General features: G+C 44.2%; 1 protein-coding gene across 1 annotated transcript; it reads left to right on the forward strand.

The window, feature by feature from the left end:
- The first annotated feature begins 5,754 nt into the window (after positions 1 to 5,754).
- Positions 5,755 to 10,929, forward strand: LOC109744391 (probable protein phosphatase 2C 62). Its single transcript, XM_020303504.4, has 5 exons — positions 5,755 to 6,165; positions 7,723 to 7,974; positions 8,373 to 8,658; positions 10,090 to 10,244; positions 10,590 to 10,929. Exons 1-5 carry the CDS (start codon positions 6,127 to 6,129, stop codon positions 10,728 to 10,730), a joined length of 873 nt encoding a protein of 290 aa, XP_020159093.1. The 5' UTR covers positions 5,755 to 6,126; the 3' UTR covers positions 10,731 to 10,929.
- Positions 10,930 to 13,345: the final 2,416 nt, after the last annotated feature.

The raw sequence follows: 13,345 nt of genomic DNA on the forward strand, positions 1-13,345 counted from the left end.
CAGTCCCTGTATCTATAGCTGACACACACAGTCGACGATGAAATACCAAGAAAACACCACATGTCATAGTATTACATCATAGATCTAGTGCTTTACAATACACACCTACTTAGCTCATGTGTTAGCTTACAATATAGCCATGCGGCGGAGATAATATTTTGGTCTTGTGGCATCCAATTACTCACAAGCAAGAGTTGAGTATAGCGTCGTAACCCTACTTCATATCTTCCAATTGTTATGGTAAAACTGCAACATGATACATTGCATCCACAAGGGCCAACACATTTAATGTATTGGCAAGCTTCACCGGGATTGGATTGATGGAACATAAGCATAAAATTTGGTGCGACTGGGTTTCCTTCACGTGAAAATAGTTTTCCTACCTTTTATAATAGTGCTCTACTGTAATAATAAGTTGCACATACCGCATCTAATAATAAGTTGGGCATACCACATCACACAATAGTCCTGGACAGATCGTATCACGCGACCGTCCAATATAGCATTTGAGTATGTGGGTTTCCGCATCGCACGGTTACCCAAGCCTTTCTCTAGAGACCATGGTACCCCCCAGTCTTCTGAGATCAGCTCCACACTCCCCTTCGGTTCAACCCATTGATTTTATTAGAGAAGAGGTGATGATATCAAGCTGAGAGTTCTCAGATGAGTTTCTCAAATTGTTTGTAATCGGAGACACGGCTAATCATGATCGGTTTTATACACTCTACACAGGTTTGTGTACTTTACCCGTGATTCCTGATCACACCCTTGTGACACTAAACTTCACTTGTGAAGTTGCTAGGTAGATCAAGACAAGACTTTTGGAAGTAGTATCCCCCTCAGAAATGGCCGACCCAGTCCGGGTTTCCCTACATGCAAAATCTACATCTCATGGTCAGCCTAGGAGTGTTCCCACAATTTACTTGGTCCAGATAGAGCCCGTAATGTTTCACAGTTACACATGGAAGCCACTCAACTTTGAATTCGTACAATCCCTGTAATACCTAGGTGGCATTCCCCACCAAGACCACACTCCGATGACCCAATCAAAGCCAGTCAACCCAGATCAATTCATTAATTAAGTAGTAGTTAAGTAGTCAACCATGAGGTTGTATGGTGGAATAATAATTGATGTTTTCCGATCCACATCATAGCAGCTAAGCATCTACTCAATGGTTACAAGGTTAGGGTAAGTTTGGACCTAAGTTGTCAACTACTGGGTTCTGTCAAGCATAAAGGAAAAGTTCTATAAGGATTTTCTAGTTGGAACAACTATAATGCATGAAAACATAGGTTATGATCAAAGGTTCGACTTGCATGTATTGATGATTCTTCAATCTCACAATCTTGATCGAGTTACTCTCCGTTCTCCGTACAATCTATCGAAAGCAAAGAGCAATAATAAACAACTATACAATACAATCAACAAACATACAAGTGTTGTGCATGGTGTCAGTGTCATTGTGTTGTGAGATCATGTGTTGGATTTAAGTCATAAGAGTTGGAAAATAACATAGTGGTTATCATTGGAATACATGTGACGTAAGGTTCAGATGCAAGTTTCAATAAGGGTTCATCACATAAGAAGTATGTGATGTCAAGTTGTGGTTGTCAGATCCAATCAAAGGATCTTAATAATAGAGTCATGGTATATGAATCTTGGATAGACAGGTTGACAATTCAAACCGGTTGAGCTTTCATGATCTTGAAGACACTAAGTGTCTGAAAATGATAACTTTGTATGGCTTCCCATTCAACTTGGATTTGAATAATGGTTCATCTTATTTGAATTCAAATTGGTTTGAGTTCATAATTTGATTTGGTTCTACTAAGTTAAAGTGAACTATGAATTATTTCATAATTGACTATGTTGGTTCAATTCAACTCAACATGATTAAGGCTTCCCTAAAGTCAAATATAAATCCAATATGTTTGCTAAAGTTTATTTGTTTGATTCAAGTTCAACTAAAGTCAAATATAAAGCGAGCAATCTGACTAAGTTTGTTTATTGATTTGAACTAAAGTCAAATATTAAATCCAAAATGATTTGCTATGTGCAAATAGTTTTTCAAACTTTATTTAAGTTTGAATTATTTTTAGCTTGAGTTCATATTTCCCTAAAGTCAATTATTAACTCCAAAATAATTACTAGATTCAATTCAATAAACCATATTGCACTAGTTTTATTCAAATTAAATCTAGGGTTTCAAAGTTATAATCAAAGTATGTTTGAATTAAATTCAAATATTATTTGAATTTCCTAAAGTAAAAAATAATCCAAAAATATTTACGAAGGTTCAATTTAAGTTTTTGAACTAGTTGCAACATTGTGTTTGTAATAAACAATTTTAATTCAAAGTTAAACCAATTTAGGTTTAATTACTTCTCTAATTACTACTACTATTTAAACTATCTTCAAATTCAAATTTTAAATTGTCTTAAATTAGATTACAGTAGCTAGGATGAGTCTATATTTCACTAGGTTCAATTTGCAAAAAGAATCAATTAATTTCTTGGGACTTATTAGGGATAGCCTTAAGCCCATAATATCTCAATATATTTTGGTTTCTACGAGAGGCTAGCTAGGTTTCAACTAGTGGCATTAGGATTTTATCCCTTCTAGGCAAACGATCAAACAATCAAGGTCAATCACAAGCATTCCTATGCAATCATGGGTATTTCCTAGAAATTTTTTAATCCCCTTCGAATTTTTCAACATACCAGATTTGGGAAAATCTGGGATGTGACACCTACGGGTCCACAACAGTAGCTTGGTTTTCTCCCTCTCTTTTTGATCATCAATACAATGATCTCTTCAGAGACCTATTCGATGTAGTTCTCACGGTGTGTTTGTTGGGATCCGATGAATTTTTTGTTTATGATCGGATTATTCATTGAAACTATTTGAGTCTTTTGGGATTTAATATATTTGTGATTTTATAGCTATGTATGCTTTCCAACCTGTAAGTCTTCTTTGGCCAATTAGATGAGTATATCTTCAAAGGGAGTGTGCATAGTAGTGGGTTCAACCTTGCGGTGTACTTACTCCGTGAGGAGTTGCAAGGCACATATTGTATTGTTTCTACTAAGGATAAAGCGACAGGGTTCGAACATATTGCTTGGTCTTACTTTGTCTACATTGTGTCATCTTGCTTAAAGCGTTACTTTGTTTGTCATGAACTGAATACTTTGAGATGCATGCTGGATTGCGGTCTTGGGGGTGGAGTAATAGCACTAGATGCATTTGTATTAATGGTATACTTGTCACAGATGTAATGCCTATATGAATCATGCCATAAGAATCATAATCATGACTATGCGCAACTTTGTCAATTGCCCATCAATAATTTGTTTACCCATCAATGCTATGCTTATGAGAGAGATGCCTCTAGTGAATCTATGACCCCCGGGTTCATTATCCATTATTACTAAAAACCTACAACTGCTCGCTGTTTTTATTTGCTTTTATATTATTTTATTTTATTTATCTACCTATCACTATCAGATTTAATCCTTGCAATTGGTGATAACAAGGATTGACAACCCTCTTGCCTTCGTTGGAGCAAGCGTTTTTGTGTGTGTGTGTGTGTGCAGGTATTGTCCATGTTGTTCTTGTGTCGTCTCCTTCTGCTTCGATAAACCTTGGTCCTTAACTGAGGGAAATACTATTTGCTATTATACTACATCACCCTTCCTCTTCGGGGAAGCCCAACACTATCACAAGTAGCACACGCCCAACTCATGTGCTTAATTGACCTTCACGCACTAAAAACACAAAGTTAAAGGAGCAAACTATCCCCCTTAATTGGCTTTTTTCACAATAATAACTATGTTGATTTTTTGGGGACGCCCACGTACGTCGCCCCTCTCCTCGACTCCCTCCATCCCGATCTCCTCCCTCTCGATCCATTCTAGGGCTTTGAGCCGCCGTCGCCCCTCTCCTCACCTTTACCAGAGCCCCGTGGGGCAAAGCCCAGGTGGGGGATGATGGGGCGCCGGGTCCTTCCTTTGCTGTGGCTCCGGGAAGCAGTTCCGATGGAGATATGCGCGGGCATCTTGGACGTGTGCGTCGTAAGGCGTCGACCGACGCAGCGGTGAGGGCCCCTCCGCTGTCGATGGCTCACCCAGGCAGGGTGGCGGTTCCGGGCCGTGGTGCTGCTCCGGTCGTGCGGTTTCCTGGCGGCAGATGTCACCCATGGGTGTGTTGGATGACGAAGGAGGTCGATCTGGTGGTCCAGCTAGGGATGGACGCGAATTTGCCAGTGAAATTTTGGTTCGGCCTCGGCTAGCACCGTCAGCGGCGGCGCCTGCAGGCGTCATTACATCGTTGGAGGTGTTGTGGGACGATTCATGTTCCCTTTGTGCCCCTGGGGAAACTCCAGATTCGGGCTTTCCGGATCTGATGATGGCGAGGTTCCTACGTCGTCACCCCCATGGGGGCATCATCTTTGGGGTTGTACATCGGCTGGAGGGACAAGTGTTTGGCTTGGTGCTGGGCGGAGGTCTTTGTATGATTCTCGTGCGGTGACCAAGGTGGAGCAGAATCTTAGCGGCAAGGTGCATCGAGGTCTCGGTGCTGGATACCGTTTGATGGGAGCATGCAGGAGGTTGGTGTTGTCCGCCATCGTGGTCGTGTCGACGGCAAAAGGGTATTGGCAAGATCAGTGCATTGATTGCTCCCGACGATGGGACTGCAGAAGAAGGTGGCGAAGGATTCTACATCGTGCGCATGCGATGCATGTTGAGGATTTGCTAGACGCGTTGGTGCTCCTGGCTAGCCAGCGGACGGCTTGGTGAGGCCATCAGGTTTCTTGTTGTGTGTGGCTCGAGACGAGGGCACATCATATCTTGTAGGTATGGAGATTATTTTTATTAGGAAGGTGGCTTTGGGTTGATCTATGTATTTACTTTGTAAGACCTTGTTGAATAATGTAATAAAGATGGTTGTGTGCATCGTTTGATGCGGAGATCAGGCGTAATCTCCCTTTGCGAAAAAAAAACTATGTTGATTTTTAAAAGAAAGTCAAGATGCAAAATTCTCCATATGCCATTGTATTTTTTCCGTCAAGTTTAAACTCAAAATGAGTTGGGGTGTATGCATATAACTTTTTGCAAAACATATTAGCCTTTGCGCTTTCATTTTCTTAGAATACATTTTGTCTTTACCTTTTTCCTTTCTAAAATAAACCGAATTCCAGTCTCACGCTTCAGATGTTTTTGTGCGGTTCTGATACTATATCTGAAAATTACATGTGAACCATATAAAACTCAGGAAAAGAAACGTTGCATACAAAGCCATACCATATATAGAAAATAAATAAATGAAGTATACAAATGATTTAATGGCAAGTGGCCATGTTCTACTTTATTGAAGTACTCCCTCCGTAAACTAATATAAGAGCGTTTAGAACACTAAAATAGTGATCTAAACACTCTTATATTAATTTACAGAGGGAGTAACAAGCAAGCGCTTGTTCTTTCCGTGACAAGAGAGGAAACTACCCCCTGTCAAATTACTCGTGTTTGTCCCATTTTGCAACTTGTGGTCGAGGACCAGTCAATCTAATTATACCGCTTTTAAGTATACACATGTTTTTATAGATAGCTTGTCATGAGACCCCAGAGTGGTCAGATGCCAAGTTTGTCAAATAGAGTCGTGAGATTTTTTGCCCCGGTCCTGCATTTCACATGAAATGAAATACTCCCAAATGTGAAATACTAGTATGAAAAGGAAAGGACAGGGGGAAACCAACCGCTTATTTTCCTGTCCGCGCCTGACATTTCCATTGCCCCGCCCCACCCTACCAATCTCAGGTCAACCGACTCTATCCAGCAAGATCCAGCCCCCTTCGCAAGGCCAAAGCTGACCACCACCACCCCACCACCACCAACCCCTCCTCCCTCCCTCAATTATTAGAAGCTGTTAGCATTGTTAATCACTTCAGACCGATCCATCCGACCATCAGCTGTATTGTATTTGTTCGGTGGATGACAGCGGGGAGAGGTGCGATTCTGACTTCCCGAGGGGCGGCTGGATTCCAAGAAACCATATTCCTGTGCTGGGCGACCGACCGAGTTTCAGCCAGGGACTTGTAAACCGGTGGTCTCGAGGAGGAACCTGATCCCATGGCCGGCAAGGAAATCTACCACAAGATGAAGGACAAGGTAATCAGTTTGCGCTGTTTTGCGAGTTTAGCTAGGTAGATGCATCGCATGCTTGGTTTTCTTGTCCTTGGCCTTCCATTAAAGATGTGAGCTGGCGTCTGAGAGACCCGTGAAATGGCGGACGTGATTCACGTGTCGTGCTTAAGTCCGAGCATGTCTTGGGAGATTGTAGAATGATGATAGTCAAGCGGTTAGTTTTGCTGGTCAACTATTTTACCTTCTCCAGTGATGCAGATGGTTGTGAGTTGTCAAGCCTGGTTTCCCGTAATGAGGCCTGGCTACCATGGATCTTTGTAGTATTAGCTTTTTTTCTTCGGTGGGGGTGGGGCGGTGGGTTGAGCTATATACTTGGTTTCTTTCCGAGAATCAGTATATATAGGTTTCAATAGCTGGATGTATTAACTTAGGGAAAGGAATTTACTGTTCTAATGCTAAAATATCACCGTGGTAATACAAGTGCTAATCTGAATCAAGGTTGTTAGTTTTGCAAAAGAGATTGCAAATGTCTTCTCAAGTGTCGAGTGCTTTTTAAGTCAAATGCAATCAAGAACTACAAAAAGCCTAGAAGCAAAATCTATATGTCCCACATGTATATGCACTAGTGCGCTACGTTTATGGATGTCTCATGTGTTGTCGTTAGCGAACAATATAAATTCCCTGTTTCTTGCTGATAGCCCTGGAATGAAGAAATCTGGAGGAAGCAAACCCTTTAGGAACAAGAGAAAACTAGTCGACATGTTGGTTATAGAAGTATGGTAGGAGAGCACAATACAGTGGACAATATGCACAGGCTTAGATTTTAATTGACACTCAGAGACACAGCCGCCATGTTTGCTGGTTTAGTATGAGTTCTATTTTGTATTGGAAATCAAGACTAAATGCACTGGAGTGGATTATATTGTAAATATCTGCCATCTCTATTGAAAAATGATGCATGCTAGACGCCAAATCACGAATGTCATTCCTACAGAAAAACATGGAATTGCAGGTGAAAATCACATGAAATGCAGTCCTGCAGGCCAAATCTTTTAAGTTTTATTTTTGTGCTTACTGGTTCCTAAATTTTGTTTGGCAATGAAGGCCGAATAATATGTTTTTCCCTACTAAACTAAATTTATGGAATTTATGAATAGCCGAGGAGCAGAGGAACATAACTTTGGAAATATATGTTATTGTCTGAGAAACCTAGCAGTTGCGAACCAAACAAGAACTGTAGCTGGAAAATGCTTGATACCACGACATGCTTGTGAGTTTTAAGAGTTTGCGATATAAGGTTAAAAAAAATAGTTGCCTTGAAATGTTATGCACTACTGGGTGTCCAGACAGTTCTAGACAAGTTCATTTTGGGGAACTATTTAGACAGGCTCATTTTGGGAAACTATCTTTTGTCTTTTTGTCTTGAAAGCTTCCTGTGAAGTTTACTCTTTTTAGTTGCCTTGAAATGTCTTTTTGTTGTGCTGGATGTCCAACAAAGTTGTAGTCATATATTTGCCTTGCTGAGTGTTGAGGTCATTATCAGCATAGCTTGGTTGACAATTGGTCTGGATGTTCTTACAGGTGAAAGATGCTTTTAGTTCATCAGGGCCAGAAACAGGGAAGGGCAAGACAAAATTGTCAGGCAGGCGTGTCAAGCATGGTTACCATCTTGTCAAGGGGAAATCAAATCATCCAATGGAGGACTACTTGGTGGCGGAGTATAGGCAAGTTGGGGAGCATGATTTGGGTTTGTTTGCAATATTTGATGGCCACCTGGGCCACACTGTTCCAGACTTTCTGCGTGCACATCTCTTTGATAACATCTTGAGCGAGGTAATGCTTTGATTCCACTTGCTTTAGATTTTTGTAGGGTCAAAGTTCAGTAATTGCTACCATGCCTATATGCTAAAATGTTACTGGTGAGAGTGTTCTGCTATTATATCTCAAATGTTTGGTTATGGTAGCTTCATCGGCATATGGTGAAAAAGAAAACACTTTTCAATCAGTAATGTTGGCAATACGTTTTAATAAGGTTAGATTTTTTTTTATCGGTTAAGAAGTGCATATATTTTGAATGTATGCTATTTTTTCTGCAATCTACCTGCAACTACTATACTAGAAACAGAAAGAGCAATATAGGTAGCGACTTAAGTCACAGCTTATGCCTATTTGGACATAGTCAACTGAATTTACAGCCATACTGATTGTTGTATTGATATCTGCATACTCAGCCAGAATTCTTGAGTGACACGAAAAATGCCATCAGAAAAGCATATCTACTTACCGATGAGAAAATATTGGAAAAAGCAGCTGAGTTGGGAAGAGGAGGCTCCACGGCTGTTACCGCCATCTTAATAAGCAGTAACGATAGTGTGAAGCTAGTGGTCGCGAATATTGGAGATTCACGAGCAGTTATTAGCAAGAATGGTAAAGCAGAGCAGCTTTCAGTTGATCACGAGCCTAGCATGGAGCGAGAAATTATTGAGGAAAAAGGTGGATTTGTTTCGAACCTACCAGGTAACAACCATCTCTTGTCAATCCCTACCAACGCGTTACTATATGCCTGAAAAAGTATATTCATTCGAATTTGATGGTTATGAATATTATTATTTTTCCTCCTGAACCTTGTCTGGTGGGATGCCGAGGATTTCTTTTTATCCAGTAGCAACTCGCAGTGGCACTCACGTGATTCAGCTTTTTTTTTAGAAAAGGAGGAATACCCCCGGCCGATGCATCTGGACGATGCATACGGCCAATTTATTAATTATTAACACAAGACCTTACAAAGTCGTACAACAGTAAGACCAAAGCCACCATCTTCGCAACCTCTGTCGCTACTCCTATCTAACTGATGAAGGGGCGCTAATGGTCTGGGCCTAATACCAAACAGACCTCGCAGCCAAACCTAACATCTAAGACCTGAGGTCCCAACCAGGACGCCTGCCGGGTATGGGCACCCACCAGTCCGGCGTGCTCCTCAACCAGGAAGTCTGCCGGGTATGAGGCCGCCACAGCACCTGCCATATATCCATCTTCAGAGCTGTACTGTTGCATCGGCCTTGCCCGGTCTCGCTGCCGCCGACGCCACCACGACGCCAGACAGCGTCGACCTCCTGCGCGTGTCCGTCACCACACATCTGACGCCAAGCCTCCGCTGCTCCATGCCGCCAAGAGCCGCCGCCAAGAATATATAGAAAGAAACACCGCTCCACCGACAGGGAGGCAGCACATCCCCACCCCTCACCTGCAGACCCTTCCATCCGATCCCAATGTCCTTGGCGTCGCCTCCAGGAAGGTTACGGTGCACGGGGCGCCGCCGACGCCCGATCCGCATCGGATCTTGGGCTTTCACCCGGACATGGGTCGGAGTGGAGAGATGGTGCCCTCAGCAGCGCCCCCAAGGAGGAAAGCGGCGCCAAAAAGCGGCGTCGCCGCTGCCGGCCAGCCAAGGCGGCCAAGGTTTCCCCCGGACACCGATCTGCTCCACCAGAACACACCGGAGGTGGATCCGGCAAGATCCAAACCAAACCAGGGACTGGGAAGGGATGCATGGAAGGGAAGGGGGCAATACCTCCAGATCTGGCACGCCTGCGGCTCGCCGTCCTCACGGCCGAACCCTCAGGCATGCTGCACGCCACGCCAGCAGGGGCCGCCGCCCTGGATCCGATGGCCTCCGTGAAGAAGAAGCGCCGAAGACCCCGCCGCCACCTTCCCCGGCGCCCGCGCGGGCTTTCCCGGCGGTCGTCTCCAGTGGCGGCGAGGGGGGTGGGGGAGGTGGGGGGAGGCGGCGGGGGAAAGCCCTAGACTCCCCCGAGTCGCCCTAGGGGCGACGCGAGGGACGGGAGGGACGTGATTCAGCTAATAGCGGTTTTCTTTTTGCTAGTAATCGTCGCAAGCTTATGATCTTTACTTTATTGAGGTTCAATTCCGAACATGTCTCATTTGCAGGAGATGTGCCACGAGTTGATGGGCAGCTGGCTGTTGCAAGAGCATTCGGAGACCGGAGCTTGAAAAAGCACCTCAGCTCTGAGCCACACGTGGCTGAGGAAATTATCGATGAGAGTTCAGATTTTCTAATTCTAGCAAGTGATGGTTTGTGGAAGGTGATGCCTATAAATCTCACGCCATTTATTCCTGATGGATGGGATCTAACTCATTGCATTATGTATCTAAGCTCAGTATAAACCAGTCTGTGTCCTCTGACCTCTGTGCAGTCATCTATGGATATGCACGCACTATATAATCTGTTTTTGAACATAGTGCAAATAGTGTTTGTTCAAGCATGTATAGCACTTAGCCGGGCTTTCATGTTTAGCTTCATTCATTTTGCCATGGACCAAACTTATTTTCTGATTAGATTGATCATCAGTTCATGTATGGGTTGCTAAGTTGCATCTGGTGAGTTACGATTTGCAAATGGTACTAATGCAAATATGACATAAATTCAGGTGATGACCAACCAAGAGGCTGTTGATGAGATCAAGGACATCAGGGACGCACAGGCAGCTGCGAAGCATTTGACGGAGCAGGCGGTGAACAGGAGGAGCAAAGACGACATCTCATGCGTCGTCGTAAACTTCCACTGCTAGCAGAGCTTGAAGCTGCTGCTAGCCTCTCAAGTGTACAATTTCTTTTGTGTCGGATTGGTTTTACGGTTTGCTGTTGTTGGTCGGATATTGTGTTTAATCTTTTCTTGTTGGGAATAATCCACCACCCAAGGGGATCAAGGTTTGTAGAATATTGTTGTTTGTTCAAAGGCTATAATAAAAAGTGTTTCTCTTTTTACTAGTATCATTTATAAGTTTTTATTTATTATGAGCTCCTTGGTTTCTTTTGGGCCCAGTGGGTTTCAGGGTTGGTCCTGGGACCAATTTGATTTGTGAGAATTCAGTGAAACTTCACCGAAAAATTGCAGTTTTCGGAGCATTTTGGTAGACACGATTTCACTGTTTTTATATGGATCCCATGATCGCGACTGGCTCTTCGGCTCTTTATTTTGACTGTTACTTCGTAGATTATTGCCCCGCGCTCCTCTTGTTGCGCTCACCTATACAAGCCACGACACCATCTGCATCTGCACCATGCGTCAACGCCGCACACCCTACCGGACTCCAACTCGACTACCTCGTCTCAAGTCAGGTCCCAGCGGTTCCTTGCAACTCCCCACTCCATTAGCTATGCCGACATCATGTGGTCACCATTTCTTTCTTTTTTTGAAAATACCAAACCTATTATAAAGATTCACCGGGAGTACAAAGCACATCAAACATAACAAAAATCACATCGAGGACGCTCTCTCCGCTCCCATACCGAAGCCGGCCTGACCTTGTTGATTACAGTCGGGAAGTCTTCGTGCACGTGCCCTCAAGGACCAGCATTCGGGAGCCGCGGTCGTCGCCATTGAATTCTTGAATCGATCTAAAAAAACCGGACACTAAATCTAGCTATTGCATACGCACAACGAGAAACCCTAACCTCGCCGCTCTGTGGAGTTGGCAGGAATCTACGTCGGAGCTCCGTCTAATCCGTCCTGACAAACGAACTTGAGGAAGATCGGAGCCCGGAAGACTGACTCAAAAAAGAAGCGTCGCCATCCATCTGAGCGCCGTCCTTGCGAGAACCAATATCCTACGTGTATAAGTTGAGGCACCAGGAATACCCTCCTGTCACCGGACGCCGCAGCGGCAGGCCAAGGGGAGGCGAATCCACAGGCCCATCGGGGATCGAAGGAAAGAAGGCTTTCCCTAGTCGCCTCAACCTACCCTACCATCTGCGTCTACGTAGTCGCTTGTCTGCACCGTGTAGGCATCAACTCAAAGACAATGCGCTCCTCTCAACCGAGGCGGGTGTAGGCACCTCTTGGTTGGCTAGGTTGGGGAGCAACTACAATAGAAAAGAGGCTTGTGGTAGAAAAATAGAAAAACGGAACTGGACCATCGGATGGGAGACTGATGGCCTAGATTTAGGTGGAGCAATCTGTCCGGATAATTTGCAAAAAGGTCCTTCCCTGCAAGCTAATTTGGTCTCAGTGCCCTCGCGTTCAATCCCAAATCCCCTACAGAGCAGCATTCCCAATGCTGGCGGCTGCGGCCCAGATCCCTCCTCAAGCTGGCGAGTTCAGAAAATCTCTGATGGCTGCTGGTGTCGTGTCGCCGACGGTGTAGTTTGAGGTAGACAAAATCAAATCTCCCCGGCTAATAAGCTCCGCCCCACAGTTTGCTCGTCAATCTCGTAGCCTCTGATCTGAATCTCCGGTAGCACTTGGTTCGTCGCCTCCTCTCTCTCTTTCAGGCACATCAACTCGTGACCTCCTCCCCCTCGTTAGCGGCAAGCCGGTGGTGAGCTCCTCGGGTCCTTCCCAACCGCCCAATGTGACTTGGTGTAAACCTACAAATCTTCAACACGGTTGTTCATTTTCCTGGTAAATAGTAGTAACCAAGATATCCGACCCCCTTGAAAAATTAGTGATGTCTCAGAGGCTAAAATAGACACTTAAATGTGTGTGAATTTCATGAAGTAATATTTGCAAATATTTTTGTATCAAACTAAGATGAGATGGGCATCAACACTGTGCATATCTGAAAATGGTCATATTTCACAAAGACTCAAGGTCTATACTGCAAATATGCTATTTCATATCTAACCTTTTGTAGGGGGTTTTCTGTGAAAAGTACATTAAGTGGTCTGAGATCCCCCACCTAAATCTGGGCCATCCGTCTCCCATCTAGTGGTCCAGATCAGTTTTTTTCTATTTTTCTACTACAAGTCTAGATTCTATTGTAGTCTTTCTGTGACGCCCCCGATTCAATCGTACACTAATCATACACGCAAACGTGTACGATCAAGATCAGGGACTCACGGGAAGATATCACAACACTACTCTAAAACATAAATAAGTCATACAAGCATCATAATACAAGCCAGGGGCCTCGAGGGCTCGAATACAAGTGCTCGATCATAGACGAGTTAGCGGAAGCAAAAATATCTGAGTACAGACATAAGTTAAACAAGTTGCCATAAGATGGCTAGCACAAACTGGGATACAGATCGAAAGAGGCGCAGGCCTCCTGCCTGGGATCCTCCTAACTACTCCTGGTCGTCGTCAACGGGCTGCACGTAGTAGTAGGCACCTCCGGTGTAGTAGGAGTCGTCGTCGACGGCGGCGTCTGGCTCCTGGGCTCCAGCATCTGGTTGCGACAACCAG

The sequence above is a fragment of the Aegilops tauschii genome, chromosome 2, assembly GCF_002575655.3.
Source record: "Aegilops tauschii subsp. strangulata cultivar AL8/78 chromosome 2, Aet v6.0, whole genome shotgun sequence".
Taxonomy (NCBI): Eukaryota; Viridiplantae; Streptophyta; class Magnoliopsida; order Poales; family Poaceae; genus Aegilops; species Aegilops tauschii.

Bases quoted from the DNA above. Each gene is read 5' to 3' on its own strand.
- LOC109744391 (XM_020303504.4), top strand. From the start codon at position 6,127: ATGGCCGGCAAGGAAATCTACCACAAGATGAAGGACAAG. The intron at 7,975-8,372 runs GTAATGCTTTGA...CTGCATACTCAG, and splicing joins TTGATAACATCTTGAGCGAG to CCAGAATTCTTGAGTGACAC. The intron at 10,245-10,589 runs GTGATGCCTATA...ACATAAATTCAG, and splicing joins CAAGTGATGGTTTGTGGAAG to GTGATGACCAACCAAGAGGC.